Source organism: Eleutherodactylus coqui, chromosome 8 (assembly GCF_035609145.1).
Source record: "Eleutherodactylus coqui strain aEleCoq1 chromosome 8, aEleCoq1.hap1, whole genome shotgun sequence".
Lineage (NCBI taxonomy): Eukaryota > Metazoa > Chordata > Amphibia > Anura > Eleutherodactylidae > Eleutherodactylus > Eleutherodactylus coqui.
The window spans coordinates 13,689,673-13,715,126 of NC_089844.1; the positions used below are offsets into that span (position 1 = coordinate 13,689,673).

A 25,454-nucleotide genomic window follows, 5' to 3' on the forward strand; every position below is an offset into this window, starting at 1 on the left:
GCTCTTACAGTAAAGAATCTCCTACTATGTCAATGTAGAAACTTTCTTTCCTATAGAGCGCAACCTTGTTACAATCCTGGGTACTAACAGATGATGGGAGAGATCTCTGTACTGACCCCTGATATATTAAACATAGTTATTAGAGCGCCCCCTTGTTACAGCCCTGGGTATAATAGATGATGGGAGAAAACTCTGTACTGACCCTGATATATCAATACATAGTTATTAGAGCGCCCCCTTGTTACAGTCCTGGGTATGATAGATGATGGGAGAGATCTCTGTACTGACCCCTGATATATCTATACATAGTTATTAGAGCACCCCCTTGTTACAGTTCTGGGTATAATAGATTATAGGAGAGATCTCTGTACTGACCCCTGATATATTATACATAGTTATTAGAGCGCCCCCTTGTTACAGTCCTGGGTATAAACAGATGATGGGAGAGATCTCTGTACTGACCCCTGATATATTTATACATAGTTATTAGAGAGCCCCCTTGTTACAGTCCTGGGTATAATAGATGATGGAAGAGATCTCTGTACTGACCCCTGATATATCTATACATAGTTATTAGAGTGCCCCCTTGTTACAGTCCTGGGTATAATAGATGATGGAAGAGATCTCTATGTCGCCTGATATATTTATACATAGTTATTAGAGCGCCCCCTTGTTACAGTCCTGGGTATAATAGATGATGGGAGAGATCTCTGTACTGACCCCTGATATATTTATACATAGGCATTAGAGCGTCCCCTTGTTACAGTCCTGGATATAATAGATGATGGGAAAGATCTCTGTACTGACCACTGATATATCTATACATAGTTATTAGAGCGCCCCCTTGTTACAGTCCTGGGTATAATAGATGATGGAAGAGATCTCTATGTCGCCTGATATATTTATACATAGTTATTAGAGCGCCCCCTTGTTACAGTCCTGGGTATAATAGATGATGGGAGAGATCTCTGTACTGACCCCTGATATATTTATACATAGGCATTAGAGCGTCCCTTTGTTACAGTCCTGGATATAATAGATGATGGGGGAGATCTCTGTACTGACCCCTGATATATTATACATAGTTATTAGGTCGCCCCCTTGTTACAGTCCTGGGTATAATAGATGATGGGGGAGATCTCTGTATTGTCCCCTGATATATTATACATAGTTATTAGAGCGCCCCCTTGTTACAGTCCTGGGTATAATAGATGATGGGAAAGATCTCTGTACTGACCCCTGATATATTATAAATAGTTATTAGGTCCCCCCCTCAGCCATCTTTTTTCTTTTTTTTATGCTCACTGAAAAGCAACGATCAGCTGATGAACGAGCGCTTGCTCATTTGTTGGCTTGTCATTGGCCATTTTACACGGCTTGAATGTGAGGCAAAAGAACATTTGAAGGAAGTTTGCACCCGATAATTGCCTGTGTAAACAGGCCTTAAACATGTTTGGAGACTTCTTATTTAAAAGAGTTTCCCATTAATAACATTGATCTGCCATTAATGTCTGATTATTGGGAGTCTGACCTCTAAGACCCTGTCTGATCCACAGAATGGGAGGATCTGGTCAGATAATGGAACTCCTCAGCAATGTGCAGAACATGATTGCCATTGTCCCCAGTGGAGAAATAACAAAACACTTAGAGCTGCGCATGCTTGTCGGACGATCAGACGATCCTCTCTACTGGCGGTCTGTAGGGGGCATCCTAAGCCCGGTTGCCTTGTGTGCCTTCACACATCCACTGGTCTCAACACCCCTAACAGTCTGGTCAGACGCTCCTCTCTACTGGTGGTCTGTTGAGGATGTCCTGAGCCCAGTCGTCTTGTGTACCCTCACACATCAATTGGTCCCAACATCTCCTAACAGTCTGGTCAGACACTCCTTTCTACTGGTGATCTGTCTGGGTGAGGATTAGGGGTCCTAAGCCTGGTCACCTTATGTGCCCTCACATATCCACTGGTCCCAACACCCCCTAACAGTCTGGTCAAACACTCCTCTCTACTGGTGGTCTGTAGGGGACGTCCTGAGCCTGGTTACCTTGTGTGCCTCACACATCCACTGGTCTCAACACCCCTAACAGTCTGGTCAGACGCTTCTCTCTACTGGTGGTCTGTCGGGGGGTGGGGGTGTCCTGAGCCCGGTCACCTTGTGTGCCCCCATCCACTGTTCCCAACACTTCCTAACAGTCTGGTCAGACGATCATCTCTACTGGTGGTCTGTTGGGGTAGGGGTCTTGAGCCCGGTCACCTTGTGTGCCGCCATCCACTGGTCCCAACACCTCTTAACAGTCTGGTCAGACACTCCTCTCTACTGGTGGTCTGTTGGGGGCATCCTGAGCTCGGTCACCTTGTGCGCCCCTATCCACTGGTTCCAACACCCCCTAACAGTCTGGTCAAACGCTTCTCTCTACTGGTGGTCTGTAGGGGACATCCTGAACCCGGTCACCATGTATGCCTCGCACATCCACTGGTCCCAACACCTCCTAAATGTCTAGTCAGATGCTCCTCTCTACTGGTGGATAGTCGGGGGCGTCCTGAGCACAGTTACCTTGTGTGCCCCCATCCACTAGTCCCAACACTCCTTATAAGTCTAGTCAAACGCTCCTCTCTACTGGTGGTCTGTATGGAATGTCCTGAACCCGGTCACCTTGTGTGCCTCACCATCCTCTGGTCCCAACACCCCTAACAGTCTGGTCAGATGCTCCTCTCTACTGGTGGTCTGTCAAGGGTGTCCTGAGCCCAGTCACCTTGTGTTCCCTCACACATCCAGTGGTCCCAACACCTCCTAACAGTCTGGTCAGACGTTCCTCTCTACTGGTGGTCTGTCGAGGCTGTCCTGAGCCCGGTCACCTTTTGTCTCTTCACACCTCCACTGGTCCCAACACCCCCTAACAATCATGTGAGAACGGCCCGGTGGGGAACAATTCATTGATACAACCATCCAGCTTCTCACATCCCAATAATGCGCCCCTCTCAGACTCTGGTAACGGGGTGAAATCTCTTCTCTGTGTCGTAGAGGCATCTAGTGGTCAACAAGCTCCACAGAAGTGGAAGAAGAGGTCACTACACACAAGGAGTCTCCGAGAGCCTCTTATACGTCGTGGGGGGAACCACTTTTAGGGCCCCCGGTGACAAGACCGTTCATCTAATCACCACAACTCTCATGATTCACAGATCTGCCTGACATGAAACTGCAGGACGAGTTTTACAGCAAAACAACAACTTATTCTGGGGTTGGATTGTTTAGTTATTCCTTTCTACCTGAAATGTCTAGCCTCTTTCTTCTCTAATGATCATATGATTTCAATTCTGACCAGCTCAGTTGTACTTGGGTTTATAGAAAGGTAGAAATGGTATAGCTAATGCTGTACTGATGCATTATGGAACAGATGTGAAAATGAAACAAAAAAAATCTCACCATCAAGATGGTACCTGATAAGCATCAGACAAGAGGCCTGCACAGGAAAAACTTTGCCAACTCACTCACCTGACTCCATATATGCCCTACATATTGTTCATGAAGCACCAAAAATAAGGAAACCAAAAGTTGACTATCTACAGCGCTCATCATTTACAAGACAAACCCTAAAAACCGGGAGATTTAAAAAGAGAGCATCGAAAATCGTGAAGCCTCCTTGATCTTAAATGACCAAAAGTCTTGAATGACCCGACAGACAATATGGCAGCCTCCTCGATGAATAATGGATGAGCTGTAATTTAAATAAGCCATCACCGATTCCAGCAAGTCCTAGTAGGTAGACACATTACAGGGGATCTCAATCTGAGATGTAAAGATAATTAATAACCAGCATCTTGTAAGTACTCTGAGATACCCAAAAGTCACACAGGCCCAAGAAGACTTAAGTAAGATGTTTTAACTGAGTGAAGTGATATCATCTTCCATCTAAGAGCAGCAATTATGAGCAAAATGTAATTACCAGGCACATTTCCCTAGCCAATCCAGCCTAGAATGGAGATGACTGCTCGCCACACAACTCTATTTCCTAAGTGCTTCACTAATAAACCAGATAGAGAGACGAGCGGACAAAGCTCCAGAAACATACAAGGCCGCTTCTTCAATCCGGGAGTAAAAGGTAAAAAATCCTGCCAAGAAGGATAAAAAACAACCCACAAATCCTGGCGTTGCCTTTAGGATTTTATTCTGCCATATTGAAGCCATCGTGGCCATCTACTTCAGTAGTGACCACTAGATCGCTACATTGTATCGACAGACCCGTAGCTGCATAGGCTTTACATTGTTAACTCGCTTCTTTAATCTTTGCTCCTCCTCTCCTAACGCTTTTACCAAAATGTTGTTTTTTAGATCATGTGCACAAAAATAAAAGAAGGTCCTATAGATTATTCCTGCCTTCATGCGTAAATACACAGTAGATAGGCATGCATCATGTGTATTTACACAATCCCATTGATCGGTCCGTAATATGGACCACGGCAGGACATGCTGGGACTTTTTTCACGTGAATTGAAGACCCGCTTGTCTGAATATCCCAATACCAATCAATGAGGTTCATGCTGTCCATATTAGATGCGTAAAACATATGTGCTTAATATGGGGCACAAATACACTGGTGTGAATGAGCCCTAAGCCGAGTGCAATGTGGGTCATTGAAGAACTGATTTCACTACAATTTTCCTGCATTCACGATACGTTATTGCGATGACCATGGGCAAATTGCATCAGATTTACATCGGTTTTTCATGTGTTAGAAAAAAAAAAAATGCATGTGGTTCGAATAGTAAGATGCTTTAAAAACGTGGTATACGAGTGGTAGAAAATGATGGGTGGTTTACACAAAATAGGAAATACAGCATTTTTTTTTAACTCGGACTATCGTCGCGAGGGAAAAAAAAAACGCTTGTGTGAATTAACCCAGTCTAATAAATGGGTTCTTTTCCGGCACAAATTCTGTCCATCTCGGAATCAGATGGAACTCGCATAGAAACAACGTCCGCGTGACTAGACCTTAAGTGCGCACAGAAAGGTGGTCTTTTCCCCATTCCATCAAATTGTAGTGGGGCAGGGATCTTAGGAAACGGTTCCTTCCCCCAAGCTATCATGTGCTTCCGGCACATATGTCCAACGTATCTCTAGGCTTCCATGCACCCGATGGAGACTAAAGCAGGGTCTGTTTGGCGTCCGTCAGGCTTGCATAGCATTTTTTGCTGTATGAAATAGCACAGTCAGGCATCCATGGGGGCTTATATACCGAGGCCACCATCGGAGGTACACATTGGGAACTCTTCCTTACACATACCTCTGACAATACTCGAATATGCGGTCTGAAACTTAGACTCATGACCTCCCACGCCTTTCGATGCATCAGGTGACAAAATAATGCCATTGTTGGCGATCAAAGGCAGCAGTTTCGGCATCACCCCATGAAAGGTCAGCAGTACACAAGTCCTCTCTGAATGTATGTCTCCAGGTGATTTTTTGCCTTCCCCAACGGCGCTTCCCATTTTTTGGATTCCATGAGATAGCGATTCTTGCCAGTCTTGTCTCAGGGAGGCGTAGAATGTGTCCAGCAAAACAGAGTGGGTCTTTGATGACTGGGGAATGGTGTGGCCGCATACCAGATAGGTGGTAGATTTCTTCACTGGTAAACCAATCACAGTAAGTGACCTTAAACAAGCAACGAAGGCATCGCTGTTGGAAAACATCAAGTTGCTGGTCGTTATGTGTGGTTGCATTCCATGTCACAGATGCATATAGTGCAGCCAGGACCACGATGGTGTTCAGAAGTCATATCTTCATTTATAATGGTAGTGAGACTCTAGCCCATATAGAACGTGGATGTTGGAAAGTCACCCAAGCCTTTCTGATAGGACATTGGACATCATGTCCGTCATCCCTGTCATTGGTGATTGCACTGCCATAGTAGACAAACCAGTTGACCTCTTGATACCACTGTGGTTGGTTGACCATGACCGAGGCATTTGTGGATGGGGCGTATCTAACTCACATAGTCTGTGTCTTCTGTCAGTTATGTCATAAACTAACCAACACCGCTTCTTCACCCAGAGCCGATACGGTTTGTTGGAGTTTGGGGAGCGATGGTACGAGGAGATCCATACTATGGGACACACATAGAAGGTGATGAAATGTGATTGTATGCACATTTTCAGTACAGCGTTGGTCCTCCTTTGGCCTCAATGAGTGCAATAAGCCTCCTAGGCATGTTTCTACAATTTCTCATAGATGTGTGGAGGGATTTGCATTCATTCCTCAAGCAGAGCTTCAGATAATGATCCACACAGCCATATACACACTACCGTTCAAAAGTTTGGGGTCACCCAAACAATTTTGTGTTTTCCATGAAAAGTCACACTTATTCACCACCATGCGTTGTGAAATGAATAGAAAATAGAGTCAAGACATTGACAAGGTTAGAAATAATGATTTGTATTTGAAATAACATTGTTTTTACATCAAACTTTGCTTTCATCAAAGAATCCTCCTTTTGCAGCAATTACAGCATTGCACACCTTTGACATTCTAGCTGTTAATTTGTTGAGGTAAGCTTGTGAAATTGCACCCCACGCTTCTAGAAGCATCTCCCACAAGTTGGATTGGTTGGATGGGCACTTCTGGCGTACCATACGGTCAAGCTGCTCCCACAACAGCTCAATGGGGTTCAGATCTGGTGACTGCGCTGGCCACTCCATTACCGATAGAATACCAGCTGCCTGCTTCTGCTGTAAATAGTTCTTGCACAATTTGGAGGTGTGTTTAGGGTCATTGTCCTGTTGTAGGATGAAATTGGTTCCAATCAAGCGCTGTCCACTGGGTATGGCATGGCGTTGCAAAATGGAGTGATAGCCTTCCTTATTCAGAATCCCTTTTACCCTGTACAAATCTCCCACCTTACCAGCACCAAAGCAACCCCAGACCATCACATTACCTCCACCATGCTTAACAGATGGCGTCAGGCATTCTTCCAGCATCTTTTCATTTGTTCTGAGTCTCACAAACGTTCTTCTTTGTGATCCAAACACCTCAAACTTGGATTCATCCGTCCACAACACTTTTTTCCAGTCTTCCTCTGTCCAATGTCTGTGTTCTTTTGCCCATCTTAATCTTTTTCTTTTATTGGCCAGTCTCAGATATGGCTTTTTCTTTGCCACTCTGCCCTGAAGCCCAAAATCCCGCAGCCGCCTCATCACTGTAGATGTTGACACTGGTGTTTTACGGGTACTATTTAATGAAGATGCCAGTTGGGTACCTGTGAGGCGTCTGTTTCTCAAACTAGAGACTCTAATGTGCTTATCTTCTTGCTTAGTTGTGCAACGCGGCCTCCCACTTCTTTTTCTACTCTGGTTAGAGCCTGTTTGTGCTGTCCTCTGAAGGGAGTAGTACACACCGTTGTAGGAAATCTTCAATTTCTTAGCAATTTCTCGCATGGAATAGCCTTCATTTCTAAGAACAAGAATAGACTGTCGAGTTTCAGATGAAAGTTCTCTTTTTCTGGCCATTTTGAGCGTTTAATTGACCCCACAAATGTGATGCTCCAGAAACTCAATCTGCTCACAGGAAGGTCAGTTTTGTAGCTTCTGTAACGAGCTAGACTGTTTTCAGATGTGTGAACATGATTGCACAAGGGTTTTCTAATCATCAATTAGCCTTCTGAGCCAATGAGCAAACACATTGTACCATTAGAACACTGGAGTGATAGTTGCTGGAAATGGGCCTCTATTCACCTTTGTAGATTTTGCACAAAAAAACAGACATTTGCAGCTAGAATAGTCATTTACCACATTAGCAATGTATAGAGTGCATTTGTTTAAAGTTAGGACTAGTTTAAAGTTATCTTCATTGAAAAGTACAGTGCTTTTCCTTCAAAAATAAGGACATTTCAATGTGACCCCAAACTTTTGAACGGTAGTGTATATATAGTATCCTATGTCTATACTTCCTTCTAGTCCGTAAGCTCTTACCAGAAGGGTCCTCCCCCATGTTGTTCTAGCTGCGCATTGGTTGAGTACTGTATGTTGAGACTCGTTTTGTATGCTTCCCTCGATTTCTAATGCGCTGCGGAATAGGTTGGCGCTATACAAATAAAGATCATTTTCATGAATTCAGGAGTCTGAGAGTCACATAGAGCTCTGTACGGGAGACATGATGGTTGGTACCCAGCTTTCCCAGCGAGTGGCTGAATATACAGCGACAGAAGAGACGCCAGGGAGTTAGATTTACAATTGTTATGGATAGGGGGCTTTTTTAAAGTAGGTAAAACCCAAGAAAGTAAGAAAAAGTCATCTTAAAAGTAACGCTGTGATCTTATACAGGTAGGAGAGCGCTCATGTGCTGCGAGTCCAACCAGCGGCACCCAAAAGGGAGATACATCATGCTGACTTATGCACGAAGGTCGCCAATACTGATGTCATTCTCTGGCATTTCACCTGCTCCACCCTCTCATCGCAATCTCCAAAAGGTCCCAAATGTTATCTGGAACGACTCCATACGATTAGAGCATAAAAAGATTTTCCCTCTTTAATCCGCCTCTCTGTTTCCAATTATATTTCAAAAAGGTTGTCTGAAGCGTTGGCAACTGTTCTCATCTCAACGTTTTCACCAAAAACCGACAGAAGGCTTTAACCCTGCCTGGAAATATGGCGGTGCATTGTAAGCCGAGGAGGAATTAGCATCTGTGAGCGTGCCTGACTCAGCGAGATGCAATTAGCGATGGGCAAGGTTGTTCAGTCCCGCGTTTCATGTAAGTTACGCTCATAATCTGACCTAACAGCAAATGAACATCAGGTTGGAGGCACGTATGTCTAGCTGCCTTCATCGCGGCTCTGTTGTCTACGTTGGCATTAGCGGCAAGAGAGGGCAAAGCCTGTAATGCGTGTGCTGTAAAAGACGCTGGAACCCCAACGGACCGCAGTTAAGTCGGTGGGGCCCGTCGCGGCCATTTCAATTTGCTGCATGGTAAATTAAAGAGGTATTCCCATCTCAGATTCCGCAGCACGCGCCATAGAAGTCTGATAGGCGCAGGTCCCATCTGTGGGACCACACTGACCCCGGCCACCTTGACTACGGTGGCCGGAAGGACGGAAATAGCCGAGCACCTCTGCTACATTGTTTCCATATCTCCATGGAAATCAATGGGAGTCACGCAAATTGTGTAACACAGCGAGCTACGTGGTTTCTGTAACTTAGGGCTTGCAGAAGCAGAGCACAATAGCTTACTGTGCTACATTAATTACGGAACTTCCTTTAACCCCTTAGTGACAGAGCTTTTTTGTTTTTTTTCTATTTTCGTTTTTCCTCCCCCGCTTTAAAAAAAATTGTAACTCCTTTATTTATCCATCGACGTCGCTGTATGGGGGCTTATTATTTTTTGCGGGACAAGTTGTAGTTTTCAATGGTACTATTTAATGTACCATATAATGTACTGAAAAACTTTTAAAAGAGCAATGGAAAAAAAAAGGAAATTCCGCCATCTTTCGGTGCGTCTTGTTTCTACGGCGCACAAACGACATGAAAAATAACCTGATAACTTTATTCTATGGGTCGGTACGAAATTACCGTATATAGTCGAGTATAAGCCGAGTCAATAAGTTTTACCACAAAAAACTGGTAAAACTTATTCACTTGAGTATAAGCCGAGCTATACTGGAGTATATACTAGGTAAAAAAAAAATACAATACTCACCTCCCAGCCAGCGTCTGTGTCCCCCTGCAATGGGTCTCCCCAGCGGTATGGCAAGCTGCTAGCAACTTCTCCCTGCTGTCATCTCCAGGCTCGGCTTTGAATTCCCCCCATTAGCACTGTGATTAGATCGAGCGCCAGCCAATCACAGCTGGAGCTCGATAAACTAATCACAGCCATTCAGTGATGTCAGTGATCGAGCGCCGGCTGTGATTTGCTGGCGCTGGATCCAATCACAGAGCCTAGTTATACAGCGCTGACGGCGGGGGAATTTAAAGCCGAGCAGCGAGATGACAGCGGGGAGAATTCCAAAGCAGTTTGCTGCACCGCTGGGGAGACCATCATGCCGGGGACACAGACGCCGTCTGGAAGGTGAGTATTGCGGGGTTTTTTCCTCACTCGAGTATAAGCCGAGGGGGGCTTTTTCAGCACAAAAAAATGTACTGAAAAACTCAGCTTATACTAGAATATATACGGTATATAGTTGGTTTTTTTTTGCTGTACTACGAGGGAGATAAAAAAAGCTAGTTTCTGTCGTTATTTATTTTTTTGACAACGTTCATCGTGCGGGATAGATCATGCATTACTTTGATAGATCGGACTTTTACGGACGCAGCGATACCAAATATGTATTTTGGATTTATTATTTAGATTCTTTTATTACAAATATGGTAAAAGGTTTTTTTTTAAATAATTAGCAAAAGTTTATTGTTCTTATTTTTTCTTTTTGGTCCCCAGAGGGGATAACAATGTGCGATGCTTTAAATGCTCCTGCACTATGATGTAATGCTATAGCATTACATCATACTGCGATCGGGCAGACAGTCTATTAGGCCACTCCACAGGCACGGCTTGATAGACATTCTGCCATGACAGCCCTGGGGTATTTTGGAAGACCTCTGGCTGCCATGAAACCCGCACGTCCGACCTGCGATCTCATCTCAACATTGTTCGGGGGATTTAAATGCCACTGTCAGACAGTGGCATTTAAGGGGTTAACAGCCCGTATGAGCCGTGTGGCTTATTGGAGCTGTTGTCGCTGGGTGTCAGATGTAAGAAACAGCTGGCGTCCGCGATGTATGGAGAGAGATCACCCCACAATCTCCCTTCATACATGTCATGTCAGGAAGGAGAAGGAGGAAGGATCACACAACTTCAGAGTATCCCATAATGCCTTGAAAGCAGTTGTTGTTCTCTCTTCTTCTTCTTTACTAACTTTGCCTTAAAACCAGCTCAGGGGTACTTGGGTACCTCCCAGGTGACCTACGAGTGTTATACAGAAGTATAACGCGCAGCACACCCCTTTTAGGGTTATTGGTGAAGTTCCGGTTCGATTCAAACTAATTCAGATCAAACTAACTTTTTGCTGAATTTCGGCAAAGCAGCCAAACTAAACTTTCCAAGTTTTGCTCATCACTACTGCTGAGCGTCTTTATGACCAACGTGGCACGGTGAGCGCCACATCGGCATACCTATTTAATGGTTCTTAGCCCTGGATTCGCTCTCTTCTGTTTCCTGACTTTTTCTCTACCTGTAGGATGAATTTCATGTCCGTTCGTGACATATATTGAAAATATATATCAGAATACAAAAGCCAATATGAGCTGAAACCTGGTCTAGAACCTTCCACAGCGCCTGCTATGTGGATAATTTGGTGCTATAAAGATGTTGGCTTCATGTATAAAGAGTTACACAGAATATTCGGCGCCTAATTCTGCTAGTAAACTCCTAAAAGATGATGGTATCAGGTGATACGTGCCGGCCACATGTACACTGAAGCACGTGAGCCTCGGTAAGGGTGAAGAATCCAGCCGTTCCTCCAGTGGCTCCGACTCATCTATACAGGTGTTCCCATCGTCTGCTCCCCCCATCTGCAGGTTACAGGTCTGCGAGGCGCACTCCTCATATAATACGGGGTTTGCATACACTAATTATTCTGCTTAATTATCCTCACTCAGACAAACCATTCCCTCCCGGCTGGCACGGAGCTGGCAATCCGCACTCATGTGAGATCCTCCATTGCAGACCGGCACGAGATGAGAATTCTACTTTGCAGCAATATTATTAAAGCCGTTCGACAAATGCAATAAACATCTTTGCCCAAAGCAACAAACAAACAAAGCGACTCATTTTCTTTAAATATGTGGCGAGTACACAGGCGGCGTATACGCTCATATATCTTTCATGGCCATTCATATTGAGCGTTATATGACAGCAGTGAAAGTATCGGCATTGTAGAATAAGATTACTGTATACATCAGTAACAATTCACAAAACTCATCTGCAAGTTACAGATCATCCTGTTCATCATTGCAGAAATATATACACTAGGTTGACCCCCATCAGTCCTGTGCCATCGGGTGATGTGTAAGCGTTAGGTATAAAGGAGAGGATTATCCAATCAGATCCCAGAACAGAAACCATCAGATGCCACCAGGTGTAGAGCTGACAACGGGGTCTGGTGGGGGGATGTCACCAGGGGTAGAGCTGATGACGTGATCTGGTGGCGGGATGTCACCAGGCGTAGAGCTGACAACACGGTCTGGTGGGGGGATGTCGCCAGGTGTAGAGCTGACAACAGGGTCTGGTGGGGAGATGCCACCAGGTCAGGTGTAGAACTGACAACGGGATCTGGCAGGGGGATGCCACCAGGTGTACAGCTGACAACAGGGTCCGGTGGATAGATGTCACCCGGTGTAGAGCTGACAACGGGGTCTACTGGTGGGATGCCACCAGGTGTAGAGCTGACAACAAGGTCTGGTGGGGGGATGTCACCGGGTGTAGAGCTGACAACGGGGTCTATGGCGGGATGTCACCAGGTGTAGAGCTGACAACGGGGTCTGGTGGTGGCATGTCCCCAGGTGTAGAGCTGACAATGGGGTCTGGTGGGGGGATGTCACCAGGTGTAGAGCTGACAACAGGGTCTGGTGGTGGCATGTCCCCAGGTGTAGAGCTGACAACGGGGTCTGGTGGTGGGATGTCACCAGGTGTAGAGCTGACAACGGGGTCTGGTGGTGGCATGTGCCCAGGTGTAGAGCTGACAACCAGGTCTAGTGGTCGGATGTCGCCAGGTGTAGAGCTAACATCGGGGTCTGGTGGTGGGATGTCACCAGGTGTAGCGCTCAAAACGGGGTCTGGTGGGGGGATGTCACCAAGTGTACAGCTGACAACCGGGTCTGGTGGTGGCATGGCACCAGGTGTACAGCTGACAACAGAGTCTGGCGGGGACTGTCACCAGCTATAGAACTGACAACAGTGTCTGGTAGAGGGATGTCACCAGGTGAGAGCTGACAATGGTGTCAGGTGGTGGGATGTCACTGACAACAGGGTCTGGTGGTGGGATGTCACCAGGTGTAGAGCTGACAACGGGGTCTGTTGGTGGGATGTCACCAGGTGTAGAGCTGACAATGGGGTCTGGTAGGGGGATGTCAGCAGGTGTAGAGCTGACAACGGGATCAGGTGGTGGGATTTCAGCAGGTATAGAGCTGACAACGGGGTCAGGTGGTGGGATTTTAGCAGGTGTAGAGCTGACAACGGGGTCAGGTGGTGGGATGTCACCAGATGCAGAGCTGACAAAAGGGTCTGGTGGGGGGATGTCACCAACCAATCAATACAAGACATCGCAGGTTCTGGACCTTCCAGAGTTCATTGCTGGCCATATTATTCGGAGATGGAAGCCCTCCGGTGTGTGCGATGCCGCCACATTCAGGAAGACTTCGCAAGCTGACAGAACGTGGACAACAAAGCCTTGTACGAGCTGTGAAGACATCACACACATCGTCTGCCCTCACTCAGGAGGTCTCACAGGGCATTGGGAAATCCATTAGCACCAGAACCATCCATAGAGAATCATCCACAAGGAGAGGCAGCAAGTATATGGGATCTTTCATCCACGAAACATGAGGAATCGGGTTAAAACAACCTCCCAACTTTTATTGAATAAAAGACTGGCATTTTCCAGCAGCGACATTTCTGCCAAGATTTCTATGGCCTTTGTCAAGCTGTAGAAATCTTCGCTGAAACATTCCGGATAATGTGACATCACCTAACCTGTGGCAATAGTTTGGTACAGCTCTGTGTCTCTACCAACATAACCAAGCACCATGTCCTACAGCCCGGAATGTGTTGAGGGTTGGTTTGAGGAGCACGGCATCTGCAAACTTCATTGGCCGGCCCAAAGCCCAGATCTTAATCCCATTGAGCATCTTTGGGATAAACTAGAATGCTGTATCCGTGCACGCCTACCATCCCCCACATCACTATCTGAAGCTCTCCTCAAGGAATGGAGCCAACTCCATCTACACATCTATAGGAATTTGGTAGAAAGCAGCCTATCAGAGTCACTGCAGTCATTAAGGTCAAAGGCGGACCAACAACATACTAAAAATGTGAATAAAATTAAATTTCATCACCTAATATGTGCGTCCCAATACATTTGTCAATATAGTATAGCTCTCCTCTTACTATGTCTCCCAAACTCCAACAAATAGTATTGGCTCTGGATCAAGAAGCAGTGATGGTTAGTTTAAAGTAACATCGTATGTTAGGCTGAATGAAGACAATGTCCATCTAGTTCAGCCTGTTTCAACTCCTTCCTTGTTGGTCCAGAGGAAGGCAACCTTCCTGACTCCATAATGGCAGCCAGAGTAATCCCTGGATCAACAACCCCGCTGGTCACCTAATGTCTATATCTTGTAATATCCTTCCGCTGTAGGAAGACATCTAGTCCCTCTTAAACTCCTCTATGGATTTTGCCATCACCACGTCCTCAGGCAGAGAGTTCCACAGTCTAACTGCTCTTACAGTAAAGAACCCCCTTCTGTGTTCGTGATGAAACTTGCTTTCTTCTAGACGCAGCGGATGCCCTCTTGTTACAGTCGAGGTCCTGGGTATAAACAGATCATGGGAGAGATCCTTGTATTGTCCCCTCATGTATTTATACATAGTTATTTAGTCACCGCTTAGCCATCTTTTTTCCAGGGTAAATAATCCCAGTTTTGGTGCCTCTCTGGGTATTCCAGTCCCTTCATTCCATTTATTAGTTTAGTTGCCCTTCTTTGAACCCCCTCCAGCACTGTAACATCTTTCCTGAGCACCGGTGACCAGAACTGTACACAGTATTCCATGTGAGGCCTGACAAGTGCCTTATATAATGGGAGGATAATGTTCTCGTCCCTCGCCCATATACCTCTTTTAATGCACCCCAAGACTTGCCAGCTGACTGGCATTGATTGCTCCAGTTAAGTCTACAATCCACTAGTACCCCCAGGTCTTTTCCCATATCACTTTTCTCTAGCAGTACCCCATTTAGTGTATATTGGTGACATCCATTTCTCCTGCCCATGTGCAGAACTTCATTGAACTTCATTTGCCATTTCCTCCCCCAAGCCCCCGGCTTATCTCGGTCCGTTTGTAGCCGCACATTGTCCTTTATTGTAATGTCTTGTATAATTTTGTATCATCTGCATATATTGATATATTACTTTGCAGCCCCTCTGTCAGGTCATTGATAAATATATGGAACAGAATGGGGCCTAATACTGAACCATGTTGCCCCCCACTGGCAACGGTGGTCCAATCAGAGTACGAACCATTTATTACCACCCTCTGCTTTCTATCTATCTATCTATCTATCTATCTATCTATCTATCTCTGAGCCAGCTCCTTACCCAGATACTCATGTTTTCGCCCAATCCGAGCTGTCTCATTTTGTATATTAGCCTATTATGTGGCACGGTGTCAAATGCTTTAGAGAAGTCCAGACTTACGAGATCAATAGACTCTCCCAGGTCCAGCCTAGAACTTACTTCATCGTAGAAGCTGATCAGATTGGTCTGATCGACCCCTCATGAACCCATGCTGATGAGGAGTTATACCGTTTTTCTCCTTGAGGTATTCTAGGATGGCTTCTCTCAGAAACCCCTCAAATATTTTTCCAGTTATTGAAGTGAGACTTACCGGCCTGTAGTTACCAGGCTCTCTTCTTGACCCCGTTTTGTATATTGGAACCACATTGGCAATGTGCGAATCTAGAGGTACAACCCCGGTCTCTATAGTATCCATAAATATAAGAAATAGCAGTCTAACTATCACATCACTTAGATCCTTTAGAACCTTTGGGTGTATTCCATCTGGGCCTGATGATTTGTCGATTTTAATCTTTTTTAACCGGTTCCGCACTTCCTCCTGTGTTAGATATGTAATATTTTGTGAGGGGTTCATTTTATTCCCCTGCATCTCATGTGACTTTTTTTTTTCGTTCGTGAATACAGTTGAAGAGAAACTTTAATAGATTTGCCTTCCCGCATCGTCTTCTATGGTTTCTCCTGCATTATTTGTTAAAGGGCCAGTGCTCTCAGTGCAAATCCTTTTACTGTTTATATAATTGCAGAATAGTTTCGGTTATTTTTGCTCTCTTTGGCGATCAGTCTTTCTGCCTCCTCCTTAGCAATTTTGATCTTTTTTTTACATATTTAGTTTTTTCCCCTGTATGTTTTTAGCGCTTCTTTGCTGCCTTCTTGTTTTAGTAGTTTGAACGCTTTCTTTTTTTCATTTTTTGCTCCCCTTACTGTCTTGTTGAGCCACATTGGTTTCCTTCTACTTGTAGTTCTTTTATTTTTAAAGGGAATGAACTGCTCACATGAAGTGATTAGGATGTTTTTAAACTTTTCCCATTTGTTGTCTGTACTGATATTTTTAAGGGTGTTGCCCAATTAATGTTACCAGTAGTAGGTCTGAGCTGATCAAATTTTGCTTTACTAAAGTTTAGTTTAGGCTTCTTATTGAATGACAGCTGGAAATTAATTATATTGTGGTCACTATTTCCCAAGTGTCCCTCAACCTGTACCCCCAGGATTCAGTCCGGTTTGTTTGTTAATAATAAGTCCAGAGTGGCCCCTGCTCTAGTTGGCTCCCACACAAGTTGGGTAAGGTAGTTATCTTTCATTGTTCTCAAGAACTTATCACCCTTGCGAGATTTGCAGGTGTTGCAGCCGTTCTGAGGCCTTCGCCTTGCTTGCAGGCCAGACCAGGGTTTAGCTGTGTCCTTACCTCTCCTGGAGCTGAGGGGTGTGGTGGTTGCAAGAGTGATGTCAGTCCTCACCTGGTGCTGAGTAGCTCTGCTCCTATTTAAGCAGTGCTAGTACTGACCGCTATGCTTTTTGTGGTGAATTTGGAGAAACCACTCGTTATATTAGTTGTGTTGAGTTATTTAAATTGTTGATTTTTTTCAAGCAGTTGAAAATTTGCAAATTTTGCAAATAAACCAAATTTGTAATGGAGAGGTGAATAATTTTGCATCAGCAAACCCCAAATCAACAGGTTCCAATGATCTGGCATGGAATCAACAGGTTCCAATGATCTGGCGTGGAATCAACAGGTTCCAATGATCTGGCATGGAATCAACAGGTTCCAATGATCTGGCATGGAATCAACAGGTTTCCAACGACTTAGTAGAGAAAAACTTCAGAAAAATCCAAATAAAATAACTTTCAGAAAGATGCTGTGAAAATAGCTGTAATAAGTATAATTATAGTCTGAAAGCACATATATACCTGGCACATCAGTAAACATCTCCCCGAGCACCGACAGGCAGAACGGCAGCCCCTGGTCTTTTAGTTTCATCATAATTTTGAAGAAGGTCTCTGGATCTTTATCATGTTCCCTAAATGAAAGGCAAAAGAAAACATGTTTACTTGATAAGATAAAAAAACACACGAGGGAGACGGCCGAGGTTCTGTTCTAAGGATATCATTTTTGGGTTTCGGGGGCCGGAGGTATTTCAAAAGCATTTAATGCTTTGCCCTGTGGCCCCGGCTCTTCACTCCTCGACTGTGGAGAAGGTTATGAGTATTCTTTAGCTGGGAGCCATTGGCTTCTGATCATCGCACAATCAAGGTTTTTCCATAGCGTATGTTCAAGTTGAAGAGTTCAGCCGGTCATCGCGGCGAAGGCTTAGATAACGTAAAACTTGTTTTTCCATTTAGAGGAGTTTTCTCTCCAGGTAATACGAGGTTCAGATCTTTGTTGGAACACCACGGCTCTGCGTCTTCGATGCTGTTGGCTACGGTTAGCAAATCGAGAAATGGAGGGGAGAAAAGAGTTTGAAAAAGAAGTTTTGTTGAATTATCAGCAAAGACGTTGCAGCGGCGCGGCGGTGGATGTGATGTTACCAACCAGCAAATTGTCAGGCAGGTTAAAAAGAAAATTGAGGCTAAGATGCCAGTTAGAGATAAATGGTTGCTGCTGGGGGTTGAGTTGCAGATCTTGGAAGAGGGAGTGACACAAAATCAGAGGGAAATACTGTAACGGTAGTCTCCAGTCCTGCAAACAATTTTAATAATTGCTATAACTCACAGAACCTCGGAAACCTCTGCTCCCATTTATTTCCCCAGTGCAATAGTAAAGGCGCGCAGACAGACAGTCGGTATCAAAAGTCAGTACCCATTAACTCAGAAGGCAAGGCCAGTGGAGAATTACCTTCAGACTGGGGTATTATAGTTTTTTTACAGACAGATAATGGGCATTATTGTGTATGTTTAGTACATTTTGAGAGGTCTTAAAGAGGACTTACCACCGAATGTTGTATAGGTGTTGATGTAGAGGACAAAAGTGTGGACATACCCCTTTAACTGGAGTCAAATTCAATATGGCTGCCGAAAACGGTTCCTCTATAAAAAAAAATGTAGCCTCTCTCCCATTTAATACTTTCACACATTGGAAGTCAATTTTCTCATTATTACAACAGTTCAATGGGTGTATCCAGACTTTTGCCTCGCAGACCCCAAAAAATGTTTTTGTAAATAATTGCGATTAAAAATTTTCTTTAAAAGTCCCCATACCGTCTTGTAATGTGACCGACTCTCCTGCGGATTTTCTTTCTCGGGGCTTACTGCGCCTACCCCAAAAGGTCCCGACCAAACTATCTAATCACACCATTATCACGAGATGTCACGGATGTCACTAAGTGTGGCGGCCTCCTCCTCTTGTACCAATTAGTAACATGAATGCAGCAGTTACTGATCAGTGAGCGCCGGGTTAAATGGAAGACAGCAATCATAAAATCATCGCTCCTCAGCTGTTCATACTCCCAGATGTCTGATGAAGAGGCACGTTGCCTTCGAAGCACGGTACTTTGCTGATTCACAGAAACATATTTGCGCAGGGAAAGAACACATCTTGAACTCACTAAGCTAAGTGGCCATTCCTTTGGTTGGGAGCATTGGTGCATGTTTTATTTGCATGTGCAAAAAGTACAGTAAAAAACACAGCCGCGCATGCAAATACGCCACACCTGATGCGCAAAAATACACCTACCGCACTCTTGTGTGAATCTGGCCTTAACAAAGACAAGCCTTGACATTTATCCTGACCTGAGGAACATCCGTTATTCTGTCAAGTTGTGCCGGACTCTGGCTCTTTGCTTCAGTCGTAACTATCTCCTCACTACACTAATACTAATACTGGTGGACCAGCGTATCGAGGCTGGACGCACATTCCTCCGTGCGCTGAGCTCTGTTCCTGCCGTACAAACATCCCCCCACGTATCTATCCCGCATGTGCCTGCATCGCCTTGTAAGACGCTCTCCTTGTTCTTTTATTAACCAGGGCGATCAAAAGCCAAAAAATTGTGTACATTTTGGTGTACGGTCTGCTCAGGACTATTAAAGGGGTTGTCCAGGATAGAAAAACATGGCTGTTTTCATCCAAACACAGCGCCACCCTTATCTATGGGTTGTGTCTGGTATTGCAGCTCAGGTCCCATTTGCTTCAATGCAATACCACACAGAGGCCTATGGACAAGGGTGGCGCTGTGTTTGGAAGAAAGCAGACATGTTTTTCTAACCCAGTTAACGATCATCTGTTTGAAGGCGTTGTGATGCTGATGCAGCTCTGCAGCCTTTATGATGTCTAGATCAAGTACAACACTCTTCATACTCAAAATGACACTGTTTTTTTATAGCGACCATTCGGAGAAATGCAGAATGACGGGAAAATGGGTGGAGCGCTCCTATGGAGAGTACTATGGTGATTCGTAGTGATGTGGTATGACAGAAAAGTCCAAAAGCTCTGTGCGTGGTAAAGCCTGAAGGGCTGCCGCTCCAGATGTAGGCCACACTATAGGAAAGGCTATGGGGGCAACTGAGAAATGGATGCAAAAAGACTGGGCCGAGGCACAATTTTCTGACTCCTCAATTTATTAACCAATCAACATCCATGATGCGTTTTGCATGTTGCCTTGAAACACGTTACGTATGCTGGTGGTTCAATACATTGAGGAGTCTGGTTCACTTCTCGACATTGTTTTTTCATCTAAAGAAAGTTGCACCTACACTTTTTGCATCTAGTGCCTTATCCCATTGACCTAAACAGGACAAGACTGCAGTACTCAGAACAACCACTATGGAAAAAGGATGGTGTTCTGAGTAAACACAGGATTGAAGAACCCATAACGAGTTCTAGAGTCCCTTCAAACAGCTGATTGGCTGCGGTCCAAGGTGGCAGAACCCCACCGAACAGATAGCCTATTCTGAAAAAGCTGGATAATCCCTCTAATGTTTTGGAAGATTCGGGGCACCTAAAGTGACTTTTCCACTCAGACCACGAGATGGAAGCTATGGGAAACGAAGGGAGGAGGAGACCCATCATTGTGTGCGGCCCAACAGCAACAGAGCTTTCCTTCTGTCTTTGTTTGGGATGGTTTCTGTAACTCCGTGCTTGCACCAAGCCAGCCGGGTGTGATTATGATGAGGGTGACGAAGCGCGGGGACTTGTTGGTTTGCTCGTTTCATACTTTGGACCCAAAAAGGGTATTTAAATGCAACTTTTTGACCATCTGTGTTTTTTTTTCAACCAAAATTCCATACAGAGATTAATTCCGTCCCTATAAAAATATCCAAGTGCCAGCTTGGCTCACCGTCTCTTGTTGCTTTGGTTGGTCACTGTTCAGCCTCCTCTCCATGCGGCAGACGCCATGTCCTTCCCAGCTCCCAGTCTCTAGCCTCAGACCGTAGGGTGCGTCCCCAATCTACCTGAGAGTCGTCCCATGTAGAAGGGCCCTAAGCCCTCTACTCATGCACAGTGCGATGGCGCCAGCGTCTTTTCCATTAGCATCATTACGCTTGAGAAGCTCCTTGTAATAAAGCATAAATAAAACTGTCGATCAGGTTATCCTTTCTCATCAGCGCTGAGCTTGAAAGTCACCTTGTAAAAAAAAATACCCGACAATTACCAAAAAACAAACAACAAGCAAAAAGTTCTACAAAGTTGTACCAAAGTTTTGCCTTGTTGAAGGTCAAGCACTGCATAAACAGAGCCGAGGAACACCTACAAAATCTCCGGCTCTGCCGGGTTTACATTGCGTTCCTTAGGTGAGGTATTAGCAAAGCTTATTTCTTCCCATTTCCGCAGCTTTATTTGCTCATTCCCCTGTGATCAAACTGATTTCCATGATGTGTCTCTTCTTAGTTTTAATACCCGTTTTGCTTGTCATATAGACACAAGCATTTGCTATGAAATAATGAAACCATTTCAAAGACGACGGAAAATAACGAGTTGAAAGAAGTAAACTGGCTTTTTTTTTTTTTTTTTTAATTAACTGATACACAGCCCAGTACATATACATATATAGAATCATAGAAAGTAAGGTTAATTAACATAAAAATCTCACTAGTCGAGATGCAGGATTTTTGCATTTTTAAGCCCGGCTGCAGTAAGTGGCTTGATTTGCCAGTAATGACCCAGTTCTTCTAATGAGTAACATTAACCCCTGGCTGTAGCTGTCCAGGACTTAATTGTCAACTAAAGCTGAAATAGGAGTTTGTCGACGTGCAGGTATGTGGTATATTAGCTCATTTTATTTTCTACCCTTTAATAAATAAATCTGTTTCCAGGGCAACGAGGACACGGGCTCTGCCACCTCCCCCACTTTTTTTTTCCCTCATTGGATTTTCACACCAAGAATTTGCAGGAAAGGCAAACGGAGAACTGTTGACGGCAGGCTAGAAAGACAACATCCAAAATGTCTGCCCGTCGTCCGGCATTTGTTGGGTTTTCTAGACCGAAATAGCAGAATTGGATAATTGCACACAAAAAAACTAATAACAAAGCTATGGGCCAATGAACATTAAAGGGGTCCTCTAGCTTTAAAGTTCTCAGTGGGAAAAAAGTAAATGAACTATGTGGTTACATTCTTGACGCTTCCAATGTATAGCTACAGTATGTTCATGGATGGGGACCGCTTACCACAGTCCTGGAAAGCAGGGCATGTGCCCCGGGTGCAATCAGGTCTGAGGGCGGGTGGGTGGGGTGTTACCAGCCTAGCAATTTAACCCCATACAGTCTACCCAAGACAGAAATGGGTATACAGAAAAAGGACATTACAGTTTTGGACAAACTGAGCTTGTCCTACTTCAAACTGCTGTAGCTTGGGTTCTATCAGCGCTATTCTATCATTCTTGGCTTTAAAATTATACCCAGAACATGTCTGTATCACTTACAGAATTGGACATGTAGCCTCTTGAAGTGGGGTCAGAAATACTGAATAGCGCATGATTTGTGATTCTCGTGTGACCCAGGGAGGAGGTAACAAAAAAATAAAATAACAAAAAACACTCTGCACATAATTGGTATCGCCACATTTGTTACAACCCACACTATAAAATGTTACATTATCTACCCACAACGGTTAATTCCGTAGAAAAAAAAATCCATTTTCTGTTCATCTCGCTTCCCCAGAACAGAAATAAAAAGTAACCATAAAGTCATACACACCTCAAAATGGTACCAATAAAAACTACAAGTCATCCTGCCAAAAACAAGCCCTCATACGGCTCAGTGCGGCGGGTCACTAGGAGGCTGTCCAGGGAGATCTGTATGGACAAAGATGTTCAGTTTGTTGTATTAAAATAAAAAGATAAACTCTCCTTCCCCACTTTTCCTCCGTTTCCGCTTTGCCGGTGCCCAGTCTCCTTTGGCCTTCAATTCTTGGTGCAGAGCGCTGACACCAGGTCATGTGACCTTGCACCTATTCACCGGAAGAAAAGAGTCAGTGGTTGACCTCAGTAGTCACATGGCTCTGGTGTTGGGGACAGCATTGCCAACTCCCTACATCTGGGTGGGCAGGGGTTGCCAAACTGATTCTTTTTCCCAGGTGGAGGTAAGCCTAGCTCCGTCTCTGTGGAAAGTAACATGCAACATATGACCAGAGAACTAACAGCTAGGCTCCAGGCGGTGGGCTTTGGGGGGGTTTCTACAAATATTGTAACAGCAAACTATCCAGGTACTGCCCTGCCAGGGCCTCCCCCCTTAATACCATTACCACAGCACTTCATTTCACAGCACTCATTGGCATGGGACGTGGCCATTCCTACACAGTGGTGGCATCACTTGTCTCACTCCATGCAAAAGGGGCATGGCAATGGAACAGCACTCCAACTGACTAATTCTGCCCATGTACATGACTTAGCTATCAGTTAAACAATTGTTTGGCCGGCAGCTTCCTTTCCCGAGCTCCCCATACACATGTACGATCGGCTTGGCCTGGCATATTAGGTACAATGCTATACATTTCACTGCAACTGTGCCTGACATAGCACACAATGTAATTTGCATCAATGAGGCTGAGATGCTTCTAGGCCACGAGAGCGATAAATGTGATGTCACAGGCCTGAAAAGAGGTTTGATCTCTTTAAACAGCTGATTGGCAGCGGCCCTGCGTGGCAGACCACAACTCTTCTGATAGTAATGACTGATGGGGATACCGGAAGCAGAGCATAGAACACTGCGGTGCGGCACACTGAGTCTCATAACTATAAGCCTGGCTTCTCATTGCAAAAGAGGCACGTTGCAATGCAACAAGCCTCTTCCTCAGAAGTGCCGGAAGGAGCTCGGCTGTGGCCGGGGTGAAAGGATGGCTTAGTTGTTCGCATAGCCAAAAACGAGAAGTCAAGTTTATATATCCAACTCAGTGCTTCTCTTTACGATCAGAAGGTCGCGCCGCATCCCGATATCCTCCAATTCTCTACTTCCAGTTGTTATCACGCACAATTTCCACAATTCTGGCGGGTTTCTAGGCTGGTAACATCTTCATCTGTTCAAATCTGGTTTAAAGGAGTTGTAGCAGGATCACAAGTTATTCTCTATTCACAGGATAGGAGATAACTGGCTGATTGGTGGGGGTCTCACCACTGAGACCTCCAGAACCTGGAGAACGAGGATCCAGTGCCCCCCCACCATCCTCACTATCGCTTACACACAAGTGAGCTGGCGCTCTATTCCCTTTCAGTGGGACTGCCAGAGATAGCTGAGAGGTAGCCCCATTAACATGAATGGAACACCAACTGTGCATGCTCGACCAGCACTCCATTCATACTGACGTCGCTGTGAGGGAAGAAGTGGCAAGCAGAAGGGGACATGAAGCTCCTATTCTCGAATTGGTGGGGGTCAATCCGTTATCCTCTACCCTGTGATCCTGGTACGACCCCTTTAACAATGTGCTACAAAATCACTTTCTCCCTGCGGTTCCAGTAACCTCTTCCGGGGCGGCTCCAGCCGGGACTTCTTCACAGCAGCCCCATCCTGAGGATACATCAGCAATATATTTTTCCTGAAGAAAAACCCGTTAAAGGAGAAAATGCTGGAGAATGTAAGGCCTCGCTCAGATACAGCTGGGATCCCAGCAATGGCCGGGGTCAGACTCCTAATAGTCGTAGCCATAGGTCATAACGGTGTAAGATGAGAATGTCAAAAAACAAAAACATCTTCGAATTAAAAAAACATCACCGATCGAGTCACCACAACCATAGAGGTTGCATGGTATGAATTTGACTATAATGGCCTCACCAATCAGATGCGCAGAGAACGAGTGGTTTGGGGGTGATGGGGTGACGGGGGTGATGGGGGAGAATTGCGTGTAAAAAGGAGTATCTTGAATAAAACACCTTTAACAGCAGCAGCGCTCTCTACCTTCCGCGTGCTGCACAGCGTCCTCGAGCCGGTGGCTTGTCCCTACATGACTTTCTCAGACTGCCAAAGACAATATTAATGACTAATGGAAGCCATATTTATTTCTGATATTGTTATAGTATTCCACCTCATCTCTGCTTATCCTTCTACTGGATATTTCCATTATCCCAAAGATCTGCATTTCAGATACAGGTATGTTATCTATTAGCCAGAATACTCGGGTCTTACGGTTTTCCGGATAAGAGTTTTTCTTCATAATTTGGAACACTATGTCTAAAATATCCAGATCCCTATTTACAGGTTAACCCCTTGTTGTATGCGGCCCTGGTGCTGTGTTTCCGAAGCATGGCCTTCCACCAGGGTGCCAACTAATGTATACGGACTTAATCTATTGGGTTGTTGGGCTGCCAGCAATGCTGAAGAAAGCAATATTGAGGTTCTTGCATTTACTGTATCGGCAATTTGCACCTGTGAGATCATCATCCGAATATATTCCGGGTCCCCATGTTCCTCAGACATATCTTGCTAGTATCGAACGAGCACTCTCACAAATCTACATCAGTCTTCTATAATGCCGAAATCCATCGTTCCCACCCAAGACTCTCCGGCTATTGTATAACTCCCGGTATGCCCTACAGCCCCCGGCGGGCAGGGATTATAGTCTCACAGCAGCTGGCTCATGGCAGGTGGTGGTGGCTACATTGGTGCAAATACGTTCTGAATGGTGGCCGCTGCCGGACTATTTTGTCCAAGAGAAGACATTTAAGGAGATCATCTGGGCTTTAAACATTCCTGGTCCATCCTTAGGAGAG

The 25,454-nt window shown here is 45.0% G+C and overlaps 1 protein-coding gene across 1 annotated transcript in view; it reads right to left on the reverse strand.

The window, feature by feature from the left end:
* Window positions 1-25,454, reverse strand: part of GTDC1 (glycosyltransferase like domain containing 1) — a 246,719-nt gene that overhangs the window by 58,233 nt on the left and 163,032 nt on the right. The window contains exon 7 of the mRNA XM_066575177.1: window positions 17,232-17,341. Coding sequence (XP_066431274.1) covers window positions 17,232-17,341 — 110 coding nt within the window. The remainder of the gene's footprint in view (window positions 1-17,231; window positions 17,342-25,454) is intronic.